The sequence below is a fragment of the Saimiri boliviensis genome, chromosome 19 (genome assembly GCF_048565385.1).
Source record: "Saimiri boliviensis isolate mSaiBol1 chromosome 19, mSaiBol1.pri, whole genome shotgun sequence".
NCBI classification, from domain to species: Eukaryota; Metazoa; Chordata; class Mammalia; order Primates; family Cebidae; genus Saimiri; species Saimiri boliviensis.
This window is the reverse complement of record NC_133467.1, coordinates 40,627,400-40,649,106: the sequence shown is the minus strand read 5'-3', so window position 1 is coordinate 40,649,106 and position 21,707 is coordinate 40,627,400. Positions and strand designations below refer to the sequence as shown.

At 45.2% G+C, this 21,707-nt stretch overlaps 1 protein-coding gene across 1 annotated transcript; it reads right to left on the bottom strand.

Moving 5' to 3' along the window:
• Positions 1–475: 475 nt before the first annotated feature.
• LIX1L (limb and CNS expressed 1 like) lies at positions 476–21,484 on the bottom strand. The gene is made up of 6 exons (XM_039459924.2): positions 21,100–21,484; positions 8,616–8,779; positions 6,867–7,007; positions 2,210–2,305; positions 1,380–1,457; positions 476–1,044 (listed from the first exon to the last, which is right to left on the bottom strand). The coding sequence occupies exons 1-6, from the start codon at positions 21,389–21,391 to the stop codon at positions 802–804; spliced, it is 1,014 nt and encodes a 337-aa protein (XP_039315858.1). The 5' UTR covers positions 21,392–21,484; the 3' UTR covers positions 476–801.
• Positions 21,485–21,707: the final 223 nt, after the last annotated feature.

Here is a 21,707-nt window from a genome sequence, read left to right as displayed (position 1 = left end):
AGGTAGTGGTGGGAGGAAAGGGATATCAAGCAGGTTCGGTTCAAGAACTCAAGGCAATATCTTTTTTTTTTTTTTTTTTTTGAGACAGAGTGTCGCTCTTGTTACCCAGGCTGGAGTGCAATGGCGCGATCTCGGCTCACCGCAACCTCCGCCTCCTGGGTTCAAGCAATTCTCCTGCCTCAGCCTCCTGAGTAGCTGGGATTACAGGCACGCGCCACCATGCCCAGCTAATTTTTTGTATTTTTAGTAGAGACGGGGTTTCACCGCGTTGACCAGGATGGTCTCGATCTCTCGACCTCGTGATCCACCCGCCTCGGCCTCCCAAAGTGCTGGGATTACTGGCTTGAGCCACCGCGCCCGGCCAAGGCAATATCTTTATACTCGTACCCTGTTTCAGCCCAAGAGGAAGCAGGAATGAGAGTCAGGAAGGGGCACATCATCCTTATCCTGATATTTGAAAAGAAGGAAACGTGAACACTGAGTTAATCTTTTAGTGCTACTGAAATGACTACAGAGGTAATTTGGAAGTTTAAGAGCTAACAGAGCTTCAAAGACAACCTGCTCTTTCTTGTAAAGTGGGGTAAAGATGTTGCAAATAAAACTGCATCCAAAAACTGGAAGTAAGAAAAGGGATCTCTTAGCAAATAGGAATCTAGGTGTAGAATTTATACATATACATATACATATATATATATTTAAGTATAAAATTGAGAAAATATGTACAAAAAATCATCCTAAATCTTAGAAAGGAGACATACAAAAAAAGGCCGTGGAAAGGATGGTGAGTATGTGGGTGGATGCCTAGCAGTTGGAAGAATGCATATTGCCCAACTGCCCAGCAGCCAGCATGAGAATATCTCTCTTCTCCTTGTGGAAGCGCAGCTCCTTGCCTGCCAGTCGAGCTTCATCCAGCTCCCGCTCCGTGGAGGCCAGCTCTCTAGACAGCGCCCCCGGCACACTCTGCTCCCGGCTCACCCAGTCCAAGGCCATTTGGTGGCGAATATCATCATCCAGGGCCCGGTGTGAATAATGAGCCAACACCTCCTAGTAGGGGACGGGAATGTGAACATCACTGAGAAGGTAAAGGTTCCTATCATACCACACTGACCCAACTGGGGCTAGGAACTCTTAGCTTTAGAGACCCAACTGAGGTCAGCACCTGAGTCCTTCAAGGAGATTCTTAAAGGCAACTTCCTAGCGGGAGAAGCAAGAGAGGCAATCACAGCTAAGATTTAAACAGGAAAGATGATAGGAATGAAGAGGGTACTTAGGTAAGCCTTTCAATATTCTCAACCGTAGGTCACAATAGTAACCACCTCAAAAGAGTCCGCTGACAGATTCTGCTCCCCACATTCGTCCCCACTCATAAACTCTCTTACCTGCCGAGAGCATTGTCTTTCCCTCATGGCCTTAAGGCTGCCATTCCAGTGTAGCAGTTGAAAAACTGTCATTAGCTCCTGGGGGAAGAGGATAGGAAGTACCAGGACAGTGTCTTTTTTTTTTTTTTTTTTTTTTTTAAGACGAGGTTTCACCATGTTGGTCAGGCTGGTCTTGAACTCCCAACCTCAGGTGATCCGCCCGCCTTGGCCTCCAAAGTGCTTGGATTACAAGCGTGAGCCACCACACCCGGCCTAGGACAATGATTTTATATTGGGAGGTTGCATCAGAATTACATGGGAAACCTTTTAGAAAATGGATTTGTAGAAGCATCACATCACTAACTCTGATAGGCCTTTGGGGAAGGGAAAATTATTTATTTATTTATTTATTTACTTACTTACTTATCTATTTGAGACAGAGACTTGCTCTGTCACCCAGGCTAGAGTGTAGTGGTGCAGTCTCAGCTCACTGCAACCTCTGCTTCCTGGGTTCAGGCATGCCGTTCTCCTGCCTCAGCCTCCCAAGTAGCTGGGACTACAGACATGTGCCATCATACCCAGCTGATTTCTGTATTTTTAGTAGAGCTGGAGCTTTGCCATGTTGGCCAGGCTGGTCTCAAACTCCTGGTTTCAAGTGATCCACCCAACTTGGCCTCCCAACATGCTGGGATTACAGGAGTGAGCCACCAGGCCCTGCCAGGATTTGAAAAACAGTTTAACAACTTTCTTTCCTTTCCAGTATGGAAGAGTTAGGAGTTAGTAGGAGGCATTATATATTATAGCAGCAGGCTGACCATGTTATTAGAGCCAGGAAGTACATAGGAAAGTACCTGGAACTCCAACATTGATTTGCCCTTGTTGGATTCCAGCATGAATCGGAAGGCACCAATCCCTGTATTTGGGTTGTCAGCTTCCTCCCTGTTGCCCTGGTAGTAGAAGAACAGAAAAAAAAATAGATTTTCAAACAGGATGATCATCTTCAGTAGCATTGTCCAAGAGAAATATAATGTAAGCAGCCGGGCACAGTGGCTCATGCCTGTAATCCCAGCACTTTGGGAGGCTGAGGCGGATGGATGACCTGAGGTTGGGAATTTGAGACCAGCCTGGAGAAATCCCATTTCTACTAAAAAATATAAAAATTAGCCGGGCATGGTGGCTCATGCCTGTAGTTCCAGCTACTCGGGAGACTGAGGTAAGAGAATTGCTTAAACCTGGAAGGCAGAGGTTGCAGTGAGCTGAGATTGTGCCATTGCACTCCAGCCTGGGCAACAAAAGTGAGACTCAGTCTCAAAAAAAAAAAAAAAAAAAAAAATGCAAGCCACATATTTAATTTAAAATTTTATCTCTGCCACATAAAGTAAAAGTAAAGAGGTAAAGATTAAAAAAGAAATTAAAAAAATAAATAAATAAATAAAGAGGTAAGCCTGGGTGCAGTGGCTCACGCCTGTAATCTCAGCATCGTGGGAGACCAAGCTGGGTGGATCACTTGAGGTCAGGAGGTCGAGACCAGCCTGGTCAACATGGTGAAACCCCCATCTCTACTAAAAATATAAAAATTATCCAGGCATGGTGGTGGGTACTGTAAATCTCAGCTACTCAGGAGGCTTAGGCAGGAGAATCGCTTGAACCTGGGAGGCAGAGATTACAGAGGTTGGGCTACTGTACTCCAGCCTGGATGACAGAGCAAGACTCTGCCTCAAAAAAAAAAAAAAAAAAAAAAAAAACAGGTAAAATTAATTAATTTTAATAATGTATCTTATTTAACCCAGTATGTTCAAACTATTATTTTTCAACTGTAGTCAGTATAAACACTATTAATGAAAGATTTTATATTCTTGTACTGAGTTTCTTAAATCTGGTATAACTGTGAGAAATTCTGGGTAGCAATGTGGTCTTCTGGACATGTGCCTATTGTGTCTTCTATTAGTTATGTAACCCTGCAGGGTTAGAATTAAGACACACTGCCCTGCATTCAAGCCTAATGTGTATAAAAACCAATACAGCATAGAAGTTAAGAGCATGGCCGGGCGCGGTGGCTCACACCTGTAATCCCAGCACTTTGGGAGGCCGAGGCGGGCGGGTCACGAGGTCAAGAGATCGAGACCATCCTGGTCAACATGGTGAAACCCTGTCTCTACTAAAAACACAAAAAATTAGCTGGGCATGGTGGCACGTGTCTGTAATCCCAGCTACTCAGGAGGCTGAGGCAGGAGAATTGCCTGAACCCAGGAGGCGGAGGTTGCGGTGAGCCGAGATCGCGCATTGCACTCCAGCCTGGGTAACAAAAGCGAAACTCCATCTCAAAAAATAAAAATAAAAAATAAATAAATAAATAAAAAGTTAAGAGCATGGAGTGGAGCTCCTACAAATAGTGTGGGCTTGGTAAAGTCATTTAACCTCTCTGTTCTGCAGTTTCCTCATCTGTAAGATGGGGATAATCATAGAGCTACCTTAAAGGATTGTTTTGAGAATTAAATAAAATTTAAGTTAAACTAAAAATTTATTTATTTGTTTGTTTTTGAGATGGAGTCTCACTCTCACTCTGTCACCCAGGCTGGAGCACAGTGGTGCAATCTCAGCTCACTGCAACCTCTGCCTCCTGGGTTCAAGCAACTCTCCTGCCTCAGCCTCCTGAGTAGCTAGGAATATAGGCATGCACCACCCTGCTCAGCTAATTTTTGTATTTTTAGTAGAGATGGGTTTCACCATGTTGGCCAGCCTGGTCCTGAATCCCTGACCTCAGGTGATCTACCCGCCTCGGCCTCCCAAAGTGCTGGTATTACAGGCATGAGCCACTGTGCCCAGCCCAGAATTTACATTGTATTAGGTATTATAAGTAATCTAGAGATGATTTAAAACATTCATTTGGGAGGATGTGCACAGGTTATATGCAAATACTGTACTTTTTTTTCTGTCTTGTTCTGGCTGGAACAAGTCACCTGGCTGGAGTACAGTGGTGCAGTCATGGCTCATTGCAGCCTCAACGTCCCCAGGATCAAGTGATCCTCCCGCCTCAACCTCCCAAGTAGCTGGGATCACAGTCAAGTGCCTCCATACCTGGCTAATTATTTTATTTAATTTTTGTAAAGATGGAGTCCCCTTATGTTGCCCAGGCTGTACTGTGCTATTTTATATGAAGGACTTGAGCATCCTTGGGTTTAGGTATCCCTGGAAAGTCCTGGAACCAATCCCACACAGATCCCAAAGGACGACTACAGAACCTTTTTTTTTTTTTTTGAGACGGAGTTTCGCTCTTGTTACCCAGGCTGGAGTGCAATGGCGCGATCTCGGCTCACTGCAACCTCCGCCTCCTGGGTTCAGGCAATTCTCCTGCCTCAGCCTCCTGAGTAGCTGGGATTACAGGCATGTGCCACCATGCCCAGCTAATTTTTTTGTATTTTTATTAGAGACGGGGTTTCACCATGTTCATCAGGATGGTCTCAATCTCTCAACCTCGTGATCCACCCGCCTCGGCCTCCCAAAGTGCTGGGATTACAGGCTTGAGCCACCGCGCCCGGCCCCTTTTTTTTTTTTTTTTTTTTTTGAGATGAAGTCTCACTATGCTGCCCAGGTTGGAGTGCAGGGTGCAATCTCAGTTCACTGCAACCTCTGCCTCCTGGGTTCAAGTGATTTTTCTGCCTCAGCTTCCCAAGTAGCTGGGACTACAAGGTGTGCACTACCACACCTGGCTAATTTTTGTATTTTTTAGTAGAGATGAGCTTTTCCCATATTGGCCAGGCTGGTCTCAAACTCCTGACCTCGTGATCCACCTGCCTCAGCCTCCCAAAGTGCTGAGATTACAGGTGTGAGCCACCGCGCTCAGCCAGGAACCATAATTTCTTTTTTCTTTTGAGAGGGTCTTACTTTGTCACCCAGGCTGGAATGTAGTAGTGCAATCTTGGCTCACTGCAGGCTTGACCTCCTGGTCTCAAGTGATACTCCTGCCTCAGACCCCCAAGTAGCTGGGACTACAGGTGCATGCCGCCATGCCCAGCTAATTGTGTTTTTTTTTGTTGTTTTTTTTTTTTTTTTGAGACGGAGTTTCGCTCTTGTTACCCAGGGTGGAGTGCAATGGCGCAATCTCGGCTCACCGCAACCTCCGCCTCCTGGGTTCAGGCGATTCTCCCGCCTCAGCCTCCTGAGTAGCTGGGATTACAGGCACGCGCCACCATGCCCAGCTACTTTTTTGTATTTTTAGTAGAGACGGGGTTTCACCATGTTGACCAGGATGGTCTCGATCTCTCGACCTCGTGATCCACCCGCCTCGGCCTCCCAAAGTGCTGGGATTACAGGCGTGAGCCACCGCGCCCGGCCCTAATTGTCTTTTTTGTAGAGGTGGATTTTCGCCATGTTGCCCAGACCGGTTTCCAACTCCTGAGCTCAAGTAATCTGCCCGCCTCAACCTCCAAAGTGCTAGGATTACAGGTGTGAGACACCACACCTGGCCTAGAACCATAATTTCAATAACAATGAATTTATTTATTGAGATGGAGTTTCGCTCTTATCACATAGGCGGAGTGCAGTGGCACGATCTCAGCTCACTGCAACCTCTACCTCCCAAGTTATTTTTATGTATTTTTAGTATTGACAGGGGTTTCACCATCTTGGCCAGGCTGGTCTTGAACTCTTGACCTCGTGATCCACCTGCCTTGGCCTCCCAAAGTGCTGGGATTACAGGCATGAGCTACCATGCCTGGCTGGCAGTGTTAATTTCTAAGATGTTAACTCTATATTAAGTCAACTTGGGTTCTAATCTTGGTGTGACCACTTACTAGCTATATTATATTAAGCAGTACTTTACTTCTGTGTTTTTAGTCTCCTCATCTGTAAAATAGGGGCAATAATAGTACTTACACCTCATAGGATTGTTGTGATGATCAAATGAGATAAATTACATGTAAATCCCCTAGAAGAGTCCCTGCTACAACGTAAATACTCAATTAGGATTAACTATGGTTCTTCTTATCATCATCATTTGAAAGAAGAGTTGTAAATAAAGAGAGTAAATAAATTATCCTCCTTGTTCCTAAAATAGATGAAAAACCCAGACATTTGATCATAAATGGGTTCTTTATCAGTAAGATGAAGTAATGGAGGCAGGAGACAAGTGACAATAAAAACAAGCGGATAAAAGAAGGACAGCAGGAACTAAAGTCTTAAGCCAAAACTAGCAAAAGCAAAATTCAACCTCAATTTTCATTTTGGAATAGCTCTACAATTCCATAAATCTGGAATTAAAGGTTTCTAGATACCAAAGAGACAATAAAAGAGACCAAACAGCAAAAAACACATAAACAGATCTAGCGTTAGAGACTGAGACGTGTGGAGCACATGACACAACAGACTGACAGAGAACAGACCAAAGAACAGAGAAGTGGGCCAGAAAGAACACAAAAACTCATTCTCTGTTTCACAGTGATTCACAACTTCCCAGCCAGCCGGTCCTCCCATCCCCCACTCTCCTCCCTTCCAGCCCATGTAACTTACATTGAAAGACGCCAGGGCCTCAGAGACACTCTTCTCAATGAACTCCTCAGTGATTCTTCGGGAAGGATGTTCATTAAACACAGAATTCATTAGCGCAATCTTTGCAGCACTTCTCCGGGCCTCAGCTTTTGTGGGGCAAAACTAGGCAGGGGAGAAAGAGTGAGAATATGTGTATTTGTGCCTCTGAGAGAGAGGAAGGAACAGTGGGAGGGAAACACTTGAGACAGAAAACACTAGGATACTTTTTGGTTAAATCAGTTGTGTTCAACACACTCTCCAAGGTTTTTATTGTAAAGTGGTTGGGATGTTTGGAAACGTAATTTTGATTCAACATCCTGAAGTCATTAAGGAACTGGAGAGGGCTGTAGCTCATACCAAACTGAATGCAGAACAAGGAAGGCTGCTTAAGTCAGCATATAATCACTGGACGTGAAAAATACCCATTTAAACTGTGGACAGAATTAATTACTCAAAGATAGTAGTGAAAGAAGACAGACACAGTCTTTGCCTACATGGAACATAGTGCACTAGGAGAGACAAACAATATGATATGTTGTAATAAGTGATATGATAGGGGAAGTTCAAGGTGCTATGGAGACACATAGCAGGGCTTTTAACCTTGTCTAAGGGTTACACAAGCCATATGGAAAACAAAGCAAAGGTGTTTATTATTTTCTCTAAATTCCATTTCAGACTTTTTTTTTTTTTTTTTTTTGAGACAAAAGTGTCTTGTTCTGTTGCCCAGGTTAGAGTGCAATGGCTCACTGCAACTTCCACCTCCTGGGTTCAAGCGATTCTCCTGCCGCAGCCTCCTGAGTAGCTGGGATTGCAGGTGCCTGCCACCGCGTCCAGCTAATTTTTTTTTTTTTTTTTTTTTTTTTTTTAGTAGAGACAGGGTTTCACCGTCTTATCCAGGCTGGTCTCGAACTCCGGACCTTGTGATCCACCCGCCTCGGCCTCCCAAAGTGTTGGGATTATAGGCATGAGCCACTGCACCTGACCCCATTTCAGACTTTTAAGTTGACATTTCTGAAGGCTGCTTCCCTGTCTGCAATGTAAAAAATTGATCTTTGATGAGCATATTCATACTAGTCCATAATTTCTCACTACCTCATAATGGCAACCATTCTTTTCATCATCATAGGTATTTCATAGAATTGTAGAATGTTCGTATAGAAAGACTTTAGAAATATTATAACCTATCTCCTTCATGTTAGATGGGGCAAGTGAGGCCCACAATTTGCCCCATTGACATTCAGAAGAATGGGAATTTGGATCTCCTAACTCTTAGATGAGTACTGTTTCCACCACACATAGTGCCTCCGATTTGACCCCTTAGAGAACTCCAACACTGCTTTCTTTAGTAATTGCCTATGAAAAAGCATTGGATGCAAGGAATACTACTGTTCTATATCCTCAATAAGACATGGAAGAACGTTGGAATGCAATAACTGAAGCCAGATCAGAGCATGGGTTGGATGCTGGTAGTCTGATATACTGAACAAGGGCATATTTGTAACTGCTCAAATTCAAAATGGGTTTGAGTTTTTGAAAGGAAAGCATGGTACTGAGGTTCCATGATGGTCAAGTTCCATTATGGTCCTCTGACGCTTGTCAGAATAATTTTCCCAGAATTGATTTAGGTCCTCAAATATATAATTTCAGTCAGTTTAATAGCCAAAGTGGTGGAGAAAGCCCTTACTAACATCTAAGCATTTACCTTTACTGCTGTCACCTCACCACTCTTACCTGGAAACTCCCAAAGCAACTTCCCCCAGGCAGGGTGACATAGCAGACATAAGGAGGGCTGTTGGAGGGAACCATCTCATAAACCACTAGAGCCCCATTCTTCAAGTCAGCCCCACGGGATTGCTTCATCTGCCAGAATTCCTGGAGTGCCTCCACCACATTCACTACAAAAGAGAAGTAGTTAAGTTCAGCAACGAGAACACCTCCAAGTGCTGCTACACTTCAGTACAGCACCTGTAATCTGTACCTACATTAACAGTCTGCCTCTTAGCTCCCTACCTATCACCATTTAAAAGCATTTAAATTAATAAACCTAGGCTGTGATTACGTTAATTTGCCTAGGAAGACCAGAGTATGCCTGCCCTCCTTCACCACTTTTCTACTTCACGTTTTATTTTATTTAAATATTTTTTTCAACCCCACCTCCAATCTGAATAGTTCACATTTTAACTTAGTCCTAGAATAACCTAAATTTTGGAGGCAGAGTTCCCAATGTCAGCAGACCGTTATCACTGCCTGATGAAATACAAGTAGCTTATTCTTGGTTGGTTAGCTGGCCCAGGATAATAACCACCACCGCCGCAGTAAGTCCTAACGTGTATTGAATACTTACTGTATGTCAGACATTTCTGTACTGCTTTACATGTTTAATCACAGCAACTAACCCTATTTTTTTCCTTTTTTTTTTTTGAGATGGGAGTCTTGCTCTATCGCCCAAGCTGGAGTGCAGTAGTGCAATCTCGGCTCATTGCAACCTCTGCCTCCCGAGTTCAAGCAATTGAACCCCTGCCTCAGCCTCCTGAGTAGCTGGAATTACAGGCGTGCACCACCACAGCTGGCTAATTTTTGTATTTTTAGTACAGATGGGGTTCACCATGTTGGCCAGGCTGGTCTCGAACTCCTGACCTTGTGCTCTACCCACTTTGGCCTCCCAAAGTGCTGGGATCATAGGCGTGAACCACCACACGTGGCCTACTATCCCTATTTTACAGATGAGGGAAATGAGGTATAGAGAGGTTAAATAACTTGCCCAAGGTTATACCAGCTAGAAAGTAGCAGTTTGAGTATTCAAACTCAAGTAGTCTTGGTTCCAGTGAGTATTCTTTTATGCAATACTGCTGGCTTAAGGAAATATAGCCCTTATAACCATTCTCAAGCCTGTGCTTCTAGTGAGCACATCCATTACCAGATTCCTTTTTCAACCTACAATACTAGGTATATACTATGAGTAACAGAAGCCAGGGCATGGGGGTTAGAGAGAAATTTTCTCTTTTGAGGCTTTACCTGGGTATAAATGATTTTTGGAGGAACTATCTGCTGGGATGGGAAGCAATGCAATGGGAAGCAGATGGAGGACTTTAAAAAGAAGCAGGCCTCCATGGGTTTCTCATGCTCCTTCACATCTTGCTAGGTACACCAAGATTGGAAAACCCTGACTGCTCTTTACTTGGGCTATTTTTCAGGACTCTGCTTGTAGCAAGAGATCTTGAGGGATGAGGTACTGTCTTTACTCTGATAAAGAACAAGCCTGCTTCAGCTTGTTATAAAACGGCAAGTTCCACAAGCTGCGGGTTCTATAAGTGTTCCTCTGTTGTGAAGCAACCCATGGCCTATGCAAGTGTCTACCTTAGCACTCTGCGTTGGACTTGGGAGGAGGCCAGGAGAACTAATGAAGACATGATGCTCATGCTACTTGCTGTGCTATGAATAATAAAGTCCTTTGTCTCTGATCTTGAAGTCTCTTGACTTCTGCCAGCAACCATGAAACAGTTAAGTGACTATTAGTTGTAAGTAGGCTAAAATCAAACTCCAGACCGGACACTGTATTCTAGAACACTTCCTTTCATCCTCTGCGTTTTCCTTATGTAGCCAACGGTGTAAAGAGAGAAAGAGATATTAACCAAATCTCAAACAAATGTAAAACTGCAGCTGTGATCAAGTTCTATGAAGGAGTGATGGATGTCGGAGTATCTGACCTAGTTAAGAAGGTCAAAGAAAGCTACCCTGAGGAGGCAATATCGAAGTTCAGGTATGACTAGGAATTCACTAGGCAAGAGATGAGAGGACAGTATTCTGAGCATAACGAGCAGCATGGACAAAGGCTTGTGACAGCAGGGAACATGACGAATAAAGGGACTTGATCACTGTGGCTATGAAAGGGTGAGTGAGGGGAAGGGTAATGTAAGATGAGGTTGCAAGAAGAGGCAGGGGCCAGACCAAGTACGGCCTTTTAGGCCATGTTAGAATCGAGTATTGGCTTTATCCTAGAGCAATAGGAAGCACTTGGAGGACTTTAAAAAGAAGGAGGGATTCTTCTGAACTCGGCTCCGAGGAAAAATAACTTTTATTTTATTTTATTTTTAAAGACGGGGTTTCACCATGTTGGTCAGGCTGGTCTTGAACTCCTGACCTCAGGTGATCCGCCCGCCTTGGCCTCTAAAGTGCTTGGATTACAGGCGTGAGCCACCGTGCCCGGCCGAAAAATAACTTTTTAAAAAGAGGCAGGGCATGGTGGCTCACATCTGTAATCCCAGCACTTTGGGAGGCCGAGGCAGGCAGATCACCTGAGATAAGGCGTTCAAGACCAGCCGGGCCAACATGGAGAAACCCCATGTCTACTAAAAATACAAAAATTAGCTGGGCGTGATGGCACGTGCCTGTAATCCCAGCTACTCAGGAGGCTGAGACAGGAGAATCACTTGAACCCAGGAGGCAGAGGTTACAGTGAGTCAAGATTGCGCTACTCCAGCCTGGGCGACAGGGCAAGACTCTGTCTCAAAAAAAAAAAAAAAAAAAAAAAAAAAAAAAAAAAAAGGAGGGATGAGATCAGTTTGCTTTTAGAAAGGATCACATTGACTTTAGGATTCCAAACATTTCAAATAGTTTTAGCTAAAGCCTCATAATAATAAATTATCATTATCACACGTGCTCTCCAATATCTTGCAACAAACTGACCACTCTCCCTTTTTGGTTTTTTTTTTTTTTTTTGAGACAGAGTCTCGCTCTGTCACTTAGGCTGGAGTGCGGTAGCGTGATCTCAGCTCACTGCAAAGTCCGCCTTCTGGGTTCAAGGGATTCTCCTGCCTGAGCCTCCCAAGTAGCTGGGACTACAGGCATGTGCCACCATGTTCGGCGAATTTTATTTTTGTATTTTTAGTAGAGACAGAGTTTCACAGTGTTAGCCAGGATGGTCTTGATTTCCTGACCTCTTGATCTGCTCATCTCAGCCTCCCAAAGTGCTGGGATTACTTTGGGAGCCACTGTGTCTGGCCTTTTTTTTGAAACAGGATCTCACTCTATTGCCCAGGCTGGAGTGCAGCGGAGTGGTCTAAGCTCACCGCAAACTCCACATCCCAGGCCCAAGCATCCTCCAACCTTAGCCTCTGACTAGCTGGGACCACAGGCACATGCCATCATGCCCAAATAATTTTTGTATTTTTTGTAGAGACAGAGTTTCACTATGTTGCCCAGTGTGATCTCAAACTTTCGAGTTCAAGCAGCCTCCCAATAGTTGTGAGCCATCATGCCCGGCCTCTCTTCTCCTACTCTTTTTTTTTTTTTTTTCTTTTTTGAGACGGAGTTTCACTCTTGTTACCCAGGCTGGAGTGCAATGGCGCGATCTCGGCTCACCGCAACCTCTGCCTCCTGGGTTCAGGCAATTCTCCTGCCTCAGCCTCCTAAGTAGCTGGGATTACAGGCACGTGCCACCATGCCCAGCTAATTTTTTGTATTTTTAGTAGAGACGGGGTTTCACCATGTTGGCCAGGATGCTCTCGATCTCTTGACCTCGTGATCCACCCACCTCGGCCTCCAAAAGTGCTGGGATTACAGGCGTGAGCCACCGCGCCCGGCCCTCTTCTCCTACTCTTAATCGCAACAAAGGCTCATTCATTCTTTCATATTTCCTTAATTCAGATCTGCCAAGAAGACACCAAGATGGGATAGGCAATTGCAAGAGATTTTTTTTGGAAGTAGGAGACGACAGGGAGAGCCTTCCAAGCACAGCAAAGCTCTGACAACTGTGGAAGAGAGGGAAAGAATGAGGTCTAGATATGACAGTCTCAGACTATAGCACAGTTTTAAAAAGAATTTGGCTAAGCCAGTGAGAAGTCCTCGTGCCAAAGGAATCCCACATCTCACCAGCATCTGCCTGTGTTAATACCCAGGATGTGCTCAGTCATTGGCTGGGAGCACCTACAGGAAGCAGAAGCATAGTTCCTGCAAATGTGATTATGGATGCAAATGTGCAACTCTGTGGTGCAAATGTGGTTATGGATGGCCCAGAGTGGGCAGTAGCTGAGGCTGTTACTTAATGCTCCCTGCAGTAGGTGATCTGAAATGCACATGGCTGTCATATACACATGCAAAAATTTGAGCACTTAATAGGTACATGCCATTATTCTAAGCATTGGGCAGGCAAAGAATAACACACAGCTCCTGCAAGCAAGGAATTTATTTTATTTTATTTTAGAGATGGAGTTTTGCTCTGTTGCCAAGGCTGGAGTGCAATGGCACAATCTCAGCTCGCTGCGACCTGCACCCCCTGGGTTCAACCAGTTCTCCTGCCTCAGCCTCCCGAGTAGCTGGGATTACAGGCACACACTGCCACACCCAGCTAATTTTCATATTTTTAGTAGAGACAGAGTTTCACCATATTGGTCAGGCTGGTCAAGAACTTCTGACCTTAGGTGATCCACCTGCCTCAGCCGCCCGAAGTGCTGGGATTACAGGCATGAGCAACCGCGCCCAGCAAGGAAAGAATTTAAAATCAGTGGCCAATAAATGATCTTGCCTACTCTGTGACTAAACAAACACTCATGTACTAGCCTGAGTCTGAGAAGCAGGATAAACTCTTTTTAGTAACATATATTTAACTGACTTCTAAGAATGCTCATTCTTCTATTAAAAGACAGCATGAGAACACATGTCATCAAGACCTCCTGAGGCTCTGTCATGGGCAAAAAAAATTTTTTTAATTTAAATTTAAAAATTAAAAAAAGATCCAGCATGAAAGGGAAACTCTCTTTCCCACCCTTGGTTTTGGCAGCGCTCTTCAAAGGTCAATACTGACCAGAAATCTCTGCCATCTTTGTTCTTTCCATGAGATCTTTTCAGCTCCAGTTCCCTCTTTGAGACAGTTTAGCACAATGCACTGGGTGACAGCTCTCCTGACATGCAAACAACAGGGAGAATACTGGAATAAAGAGGAAGAGGAGGAGACCACCATAATTGGGAAGGCCCTATTTAAAAGGATGTGTTCAGGCCGGGCGCGGTGGCTCAAGCCTGTAATCCCAGCACTTTGGGAGGCCGAGGCGGGTGGATCACGAGGTCGAGAGATCGAGACCATCCTGGTCAACAAGGTGAAACCCCGTCTCTACTAAAAATACAAAAAATTAGCTGGGCATGGTGGTGTGTGCCTGTAATCCCAGCTACTCAGGAGGCTGAGACAGGAGAATTGCTTGAACCCAGGAGGCGGAGGTTGCGGTGAGCCGAGATCGCGCCATTGCACTCCAGCCTGGGTAACAAGAACGAAACTCCGTCTCCAAAAAAAATAAAATAAAATAAAATAAAAGGATGTGTTCAGTCTCTATCCAGTTTAACACTTCTTGGCACAGACCAGAGAACCATTTTTTAATGATTACTAAAAGCCAAGGGACGTGGGGAGTCTTATTTTCCAAATATGAATATGAAATGATAATGGGGCAAAGTGGTCAAGAAAAAAGCAATTGTGATCTGCATTTGAAAATGCTTCTAGACTCATTCATTTTTAGAGCTGGAAGGAACTTTAGAGATCATCTAGTCCGGTGTAAGCTAAGGAAGGACAGAAGACTTTTTTGAGGTCACATAGCTATGGCAGAGTTGGGGCGTGAATCTAGGTATCCTGGGGCTAATATTCTTTCCAATTTGGGAATCTTAACCTAGGCTCCAAGGTCCAGTCCATAGCTGAGCTTCACGGGGGTTCACAAGCTTCCTAAAAATGTGAGTGTGTGCATATGAATATTTGTGCATGTGTATGTGTGGAGTGCCCATTTTTTTTTCATCATTATTTTCAGTGAGGAGCCATGGATATAATGGTTTACATAAGGATGACTAAAGAACATTTAGGTGGAAGGGTAGGGATGGCTGAGATATACACATTTGACAACTGTTTTCTCAAAATCCCTCACAAGAAAGACCAAGATAGGAAGATTTCAGTGATTATACCCTGCTGTTGAATAACAAAAAAGAGAATAATTTAGTGTTTGCCTTTAGGAAATAAAATATATATACGTCTAAGTGGAATGAGACGTAGTGATCCTTTCAGCCAAAATAAAAACTTTTTTTTTTTTTTTTTTGAGACAAAATCTCTGTCACCCAGGCTGGAGTGCAGTGCCCTGATCTCAGCTCATGGCAAACTCCGCCTCCCAGGTTCAAACAATTCTCCTGCCTCAGCCTCCAGAGTAGCTGGGACTACAGGCGCACACCACCACACCCAGCTAATTTTTATATTTTTAGTAGAGATGGGGTTTTGCCATGTTGGCCAGGCTGGCCTTGAACTCCTGACTTCAGGTGATCCTCCCACCTCGGCCTCCCAAAGCCCTGGGATTATAGGAATAAGCCACCGCACCTGCCTAAAAACATTTATTTTTTTGAGGCAAGGTCTTGCTCTACGGCCGAGGCTAGAATGCAGTGGTATAATCACAGCTCACTGCAGCCTTTGACTTCCTGGGTTCAAGTGATCCTCCCACCTCAGCTCCCTGAGTGGCTGGGACTACAAGACGAACACTACCATGCCTGGATAATTAAAAAAATTTTTTTGTAGAAATAGGGTCTCATTATGTTGCCCAGGCTGGTTTCAAACCCTAAGGTTCAAGCAGTCCTTCTGTAGTGGCCTCCCAAAGTGCTGGGATTACAGGCATGAGCCATCACGCCTGGCCAGGATAAAAATATTAAAACAATATATGAAACTACAGTTAAAATTGTTATATCATAAGGATAAATACAACCTTGTCAGGAGGGTAATTAACAAAAATAAAAGAAAAAGAAAGAATAAATACAACTTTGTGGTGGAGGAGCAGGAATAAAGTGATAACGAAATTAAGAGATTATAAAAAGATTCTCCTTGATCATACAGGATGATGAGAAAGACTGACCCTATTCACATTATTATGGAAGATAGGAAAGTTAGTTAAAAATATTTCATCTATTTCCTATTTCAATCTTTAGAAGGTACATCTGCCCCTAAATAGCCCACAGCGCACAGTCTCTTTGGAAGGAGAGACTGCAAAGTTAACAGTGACTTTGAGAGGGGACTCTGGTAGACTGAATAATGCCACCTGCCAAAATGTCCATATCCTAATCCTTGGAACCTGTGAATGTCACTTTATCTGGCAAAGACTTTGCAGATGGGTTTAAATGATTTGAGATGGGGAAATTACCTAGATTACATAGGTGGGCCCTAGGGAGGCAGGCTGGGCACACTGACTCATGCCTATAATTCCAGCACTTTGGGAGGCCAAAGCAGGAGGATCACTTGAGGCCAGGAGTTCAAGACCACCCTGTGCCGGGGGCGGTGGCTCATGCCTGTAATCCTAGCACTTTGGGAGGCTGAGGTGGGTGGATCACCTGAGGTCAGGAGTTCAAGATCAGTCTGGCCATCATGGTGAAACCCCATCTTTATAGAAAAAAAAATTTTTTTTTAAGAAAGAAACAAAAAATAAAGACCACCGTGGGCAATATCGTGGGATCTTGTGTCTACAAATGTTTTTACAAAATCAGTCAGGTGTGGTGACATGCACCTGTATTCCTAGCTACTTGGGAGGCTGAGGCGGGAGGATTACTGGAGCCCAGCAGTTCCAGGCTGCAGTGAGCTATGATTGCACCACTGCAGTACAGCCTGGGCAACACAGCAAGATCCCATCTCTTAAAAAAAAGAGAGACATATTTGACAAAACACAGAAGAGGAGGAGTCACAGAGGCAGAGATTATAGTGCTACAGTAATAAACCAATGTCAGCAGCCACCAGAAGCTGGAAGAGACAAGGAACAGATTCTCCCCTAGAGCTTCTTGAGGGAGCACAGCCCTGCCAACACCTTGATTTTGGCCCAGTAATACTGATTTTGGATTTCTGGCCTCCAGAACTATGAAAGAATAAACTTCTGTTGGTTTAAGCCACTAAAGTTGTGATAATTTGTTACAGCCACCACAGGAAACTATTATAAGGGACTAACCCAGCATTTCCAGAAATTGGAACGATTCAGCCCAACCCATTTAACTCCAGTCACTTACAGAAAAGAAGCCGTCTGTGATTCTGAGGAAAAGGAACAACTAAACAGAAAATACAACACAAGACTCATTTGTTCAACTTAGTGGGATAGCAGGGTAAAATCTCCAATCATGCAGCCATATTGCTACATAAAAGGATAGCAACAATCCTAAAACAAGGCATTTGAAGAAGGAAATGTAGCAGTTACAGAGCAAGGAAAGTGAGTTACTCAATCCTGCCAGTTTAGAGATTGCCAGATGCCAAACATCAGAAAGAGACTATATGCCATAGAAAAAAAGATGGCAAAGTAAGCGGTAATGCAGAACAATACCTATCATTTAGTTTCCCAAGCATTTCCAAATGCACAATAATAGCAACCACACCGAGTACCACGTGCTGCATGCTTTCTATTCGTTATCTCATTTAATCCACACAAAACTATCAGGATAAGTACTATAATACCCATTTTACAAAAAGTAAGCAAGTTAAGGAACAGGCCAGAAATGGCAGAATTGGATTTAGAAACAATGTTTGTTTGGCTCCAAAGTCAATCCTCTTTGTATCGGTCGAGCCTGCTTTATTACACCATTAATCCTCACACATGCTCGGTCAAGTGGACTGTGAGCTCCATTAAGACAGGGACTAAGTATCTGCCTTGTCCACCACTGCATCTGGTGATCAATAAATATTTGTTAAATGAATGGAGAGAACAGATGAGGCTTACAGAGATTAAGCAATGTCTCCAAGATCACACAGCCAACTATTTGGCAGGGCTGGGTCCTCTGATTCCAAATCCTATGCACTACCAACTTACTAAGATCCTAAAGAATATGGAGCTAAGGCCAGGCGCGATGGCTCACGCCTGTAATCCCAGCACTTTGGGAGGCCGAGGCAGGTGGATCACGAGGTCAAGAGATCGAGATCATCCTGGTCAACATGAAACCCCGTCTCTACTAAAAATACAAAAAATTAGCTGGGCATGGTGGTGTGCGCCTGTAATCCCGGCTATTCAGGAGGCTGAGGCGGGAGAATTGCCTGAAACCAGGAGGTGGAGGTTGCGGTGAGCCGAGATCGCGCCATTGCACTCCAGCCTGGGTAACAAGAGCGAAACTCCGTCTCAAAAAAAAAAAAAAGATTATGGAGCTATGTGTGTATCTTGGGTAAGTGGGTGAGGGAGGCAGATAAAGGACAGAAAAGTGTTTTTAAATAAATAAATAAATACTGATATCCCCAAGTGAGTGAAGGTAGATCTAAAGACTTGGAGCATTCGGGAAGAAGATGAAGGATGTTAATTGAAGGTGATGTGGTAAGGCATTGCTGGATGAGGGAATGAATTGTCTAGTCAGAGGCCAAAGTAAATTGTATTCAGGGGAATACAGCCATTCCCCCAAATACCATGCCATCCGTCACAAGGGTATGTGAGTACATGCCAGTGGCAGCTCTGCCTAAGAATTGAAGCAGAATAAGTGATTCCATGTGGTGAAGAACTTCTGAGCCAAATGGGCAGAGACTCTGCTTGCCTGAAGCGGAACTATCTGCCAGACTCTCCTAAAGTACTGGCTGGACACCCAGACTGGAAATGAGAAACTCAAGAATAATGAGAAAGACTGCGATGGGAGGATGGGGAGATAGAAAAGAAAATCACCACAGAGTCTGAAGCCTGACTAATTGCCTTTTGTCAGCACAATCCCCTTGCTCCCTCATCCTTGCTAAAGAATGAAAGTTTTTATAGGATGCCCAGTTTAGGAGCCAAAGCAGAGGCTCTCCAGGTAACACAGCCAAGAAAAAGGGTGTACTCCTCTATAACGTTAATAAATGCCGCCGGGCGCGGTGGCTCAAGCCTGTAATCCCAGCATTTTGGGAGGCCGAGGCGGGTAGGTCACGAGGTCAAGAGATCGAGACCATCCCGGTCAACATGGTGAAACCCTGTCTCTACTAAAAATATAAAAAATTAAAGCCGGTCGTGGTAGCTCAAGCCTGTAATCCCAGCACTTTGGGAGGCCGAGGCGGGTGGATCACGAGGTCAAGAGATCGAGACCATCCCGGTCAACATAGTGAAACCCCGTCTCTACTAAAAATACAAAAAATTAGCTGGGCATGGTGGCACGTGCCTGTAATCCCAGCTACTCAGGAGGCTGAGGCAGGAGAATTGCCTGAACCCAGGAGGCGGAGGTTGCGGTGAGCCGAGATCGCGCCATTGCACTCCAGCCTGGGTAACAAGAGCGAAACTCCGTCTCAAAAAAAAAAAACAAAAACAAACAAATAAAAATGAATGCCTATGGAAGCCTTCAGATTTAGTGTGACTACTAGGGGCTCCTCCTGTGCGCAGAGGCAAAAACCTTTCCTTGATCTTGACTTAGAGACTTCAAGTAGTAGGGCAGTAGCCAATAGCAGTTCCATCACACAGCCTGGTTAAATCCAGGGATTACACTGGAAAAATAACAATATTTCCTCATGAGTTTCGGATTCATCCATTTGCATCCCCAGTACCTGGCAGAGTTCCTGCCCTATAGTAGGAGTTCAAATTGTATGAAGAACAACGGGAAACTGATGATAAATCGTTAAGCACATACAGCATAATGGCTCTAAAAATCTGTTTTCATAGGTATTTTTGGGTTTACATTATCAGGATTTAATAGTGGGAAAAAAATGAAGCATGTTCTACTTAAGGAATGATGAACCAACAAATTTGAGATAGCAATCATTTTTAAGTACCCATTATATGTCAGCTGCAATGTCTCAGTTAATCCATATTGTAACCCCTGAGGAAACTGAAGGTCAGTGAGGTTAAGTCCGTTCCCCAAAAATTTAGCTGGTAAGTGACAAAGATCTCCAAAGCCTCTGTGTGCTCTTTTCACTAAACTTTCTTAAAAAAAGAAAATCTACAGAAAAGCCCTGTAACTTTTCTCTATATTGTTAAACTAGAAAATTAAAGGTAGAGTCACTTCCAGGTCAAGCAGGACCTGGCCAAGGAGATGAATTTTTTTTTTTTTTTTTTTTTTTTTTAAAAAGACAGTCTTGCTCTGTCGCCAGGTGCCAGGCTACAGTGCAATGACACGATCTCGGCTCACTGCAACCTATGCCTCCCAGGTTCAAGCAATTCTCCTGCCTTAGCCTCCCGAGTACCTGGGACTACAGGCGAGTGCCACCAAGCCCAGCTAATTTTTGTATTTTTAGTAGAGAGGGGGTTTCACCATGTTGGCCAGGATGGTTTCGATCTCTTGACCTCGTGATCCGTCCGCCTCGGCCTCCCAAAGTGTTGGGATTACAGGCGTTGGCCACCGCGCCCGGCCAGGAGGGATGTCTTATAAATTCCAGGTTTAAATTCTGTATTCCATACTCTTCACTCTATCTTCCTTATTACTTATACTATAAATCTGTAACTCAAACTCAGACAGGAAACTACACTGGTTAAACCAAAACGAGAAAGAAAACCCTCACATCCCTCTTTCCAGAAATTAGACATCTTTAAGACGAAGATTTCTAACCCAAATAGAGTTTCCAACCTGGCGCATTTCCACAGAAGTTAACATTGAAAGAGCCAAGGCCCGGGATTTATCCTCAGTTCCTGGGCAAGGGCCAGGAAAACAGAGTCAGACAGCAAGGCCGGAGTTGTGAGTCTCCATACTAAAAAAGATACCAAAGTGAGGTACTAAGCCACAGGAAGCTGCTGTGGGATCAATGGTACAGGTCCGGATTTAAATGCACAATTATTATGAGTGACTTGCAAAGGCACTACTGAGTTCCCCAGTAAATCTGAAGTTGCCCTGAAATTTCAGAGTGAAGTAAGTAAAGAATTTAAAAGTCAAGGTTAAGGAGCTGAAGCAAATTAACAGGGGAGTCCAAGAACTGCAGAGATCACAGAGGAAAGATGGAGAGGGTGTGGACGAGAAACTGGATCTGAAATAAAAGACAGGACCCCACACAATGGGGACTGGTTCTCAAAGGCAGAGAGATGTTAAGGTATGAAGCTGGAGGAGGAATTCCATTTCTAAAGGAGAAACGCTCAGGAAGAGAAGCGGATTGTGTCTGAAAAAGGGTTCCTGGAGAGTATCTTCATAACTCAGTACCGGGAGGAGGCGGGAGGTTAACGCGTGTCTGAGTGTGCGCGTCTGTGCGTGCGCGCAGCCCAGAAGGAAACTCCCCGAAAGGAAATGCATGGGAGGGCTCCCCGCCAGGAAAGGCGATCCGGAGGACTGCGGGAGGGTGTCGCGCAGGAGGCCGGACTCGCAGACTCACCTCGGCCATAGCCCTGCGTGTGCTTGGCGAAGCTCCTCACCACGGCCTCCACGGCCTCTCGCAGCACCGCCGGGCTCCCGGCAGCGCCGGGGGGCAGGGGCAGTCCCGGGGCCGCAGACAGGAGCAGCGGCGGCGGGGGCGGTGCGGGCGGCGGCGGGGCAGGCGGGGGGCCCGCAGGGGGTGTGGCGGCGGCGGCCGCGGCCCCCGTCACGCCGGGCCGCAGCGCTCGGAGAGTGCCCCTCCCGCTGGTGCCCACCCCAGGCTGCAGCCTCTGCGCTCGCATCGTCTCCATCCCGGCCGCCAGCGGAGTAGCGCCCCGGAGCCTGCCAGCCCGGCGAGCTAACGGTCCCAACCACCCTAGTCAGCTCGCGCCTGGGGACTGAGGGCGGCGCCGGGGCCGAGCCGTCAGTCAAGTGGGGGCGGGAACGAGCCGGGTCCCATGCCAATCACCAGTGACGGGGCGGGAGCCGGAGGGCTCCTGCTCCGCCATAGGCAAATTATTGCGGAGGGTGGAGCTTCTGAGAACCAATTGCAAAGAGAAAAAGCGTCTGCTCTGAAAGGCAGACGCAGAGCTTGGGCGCGTCTTCGGGAGTCCTGCGGCGCGCACT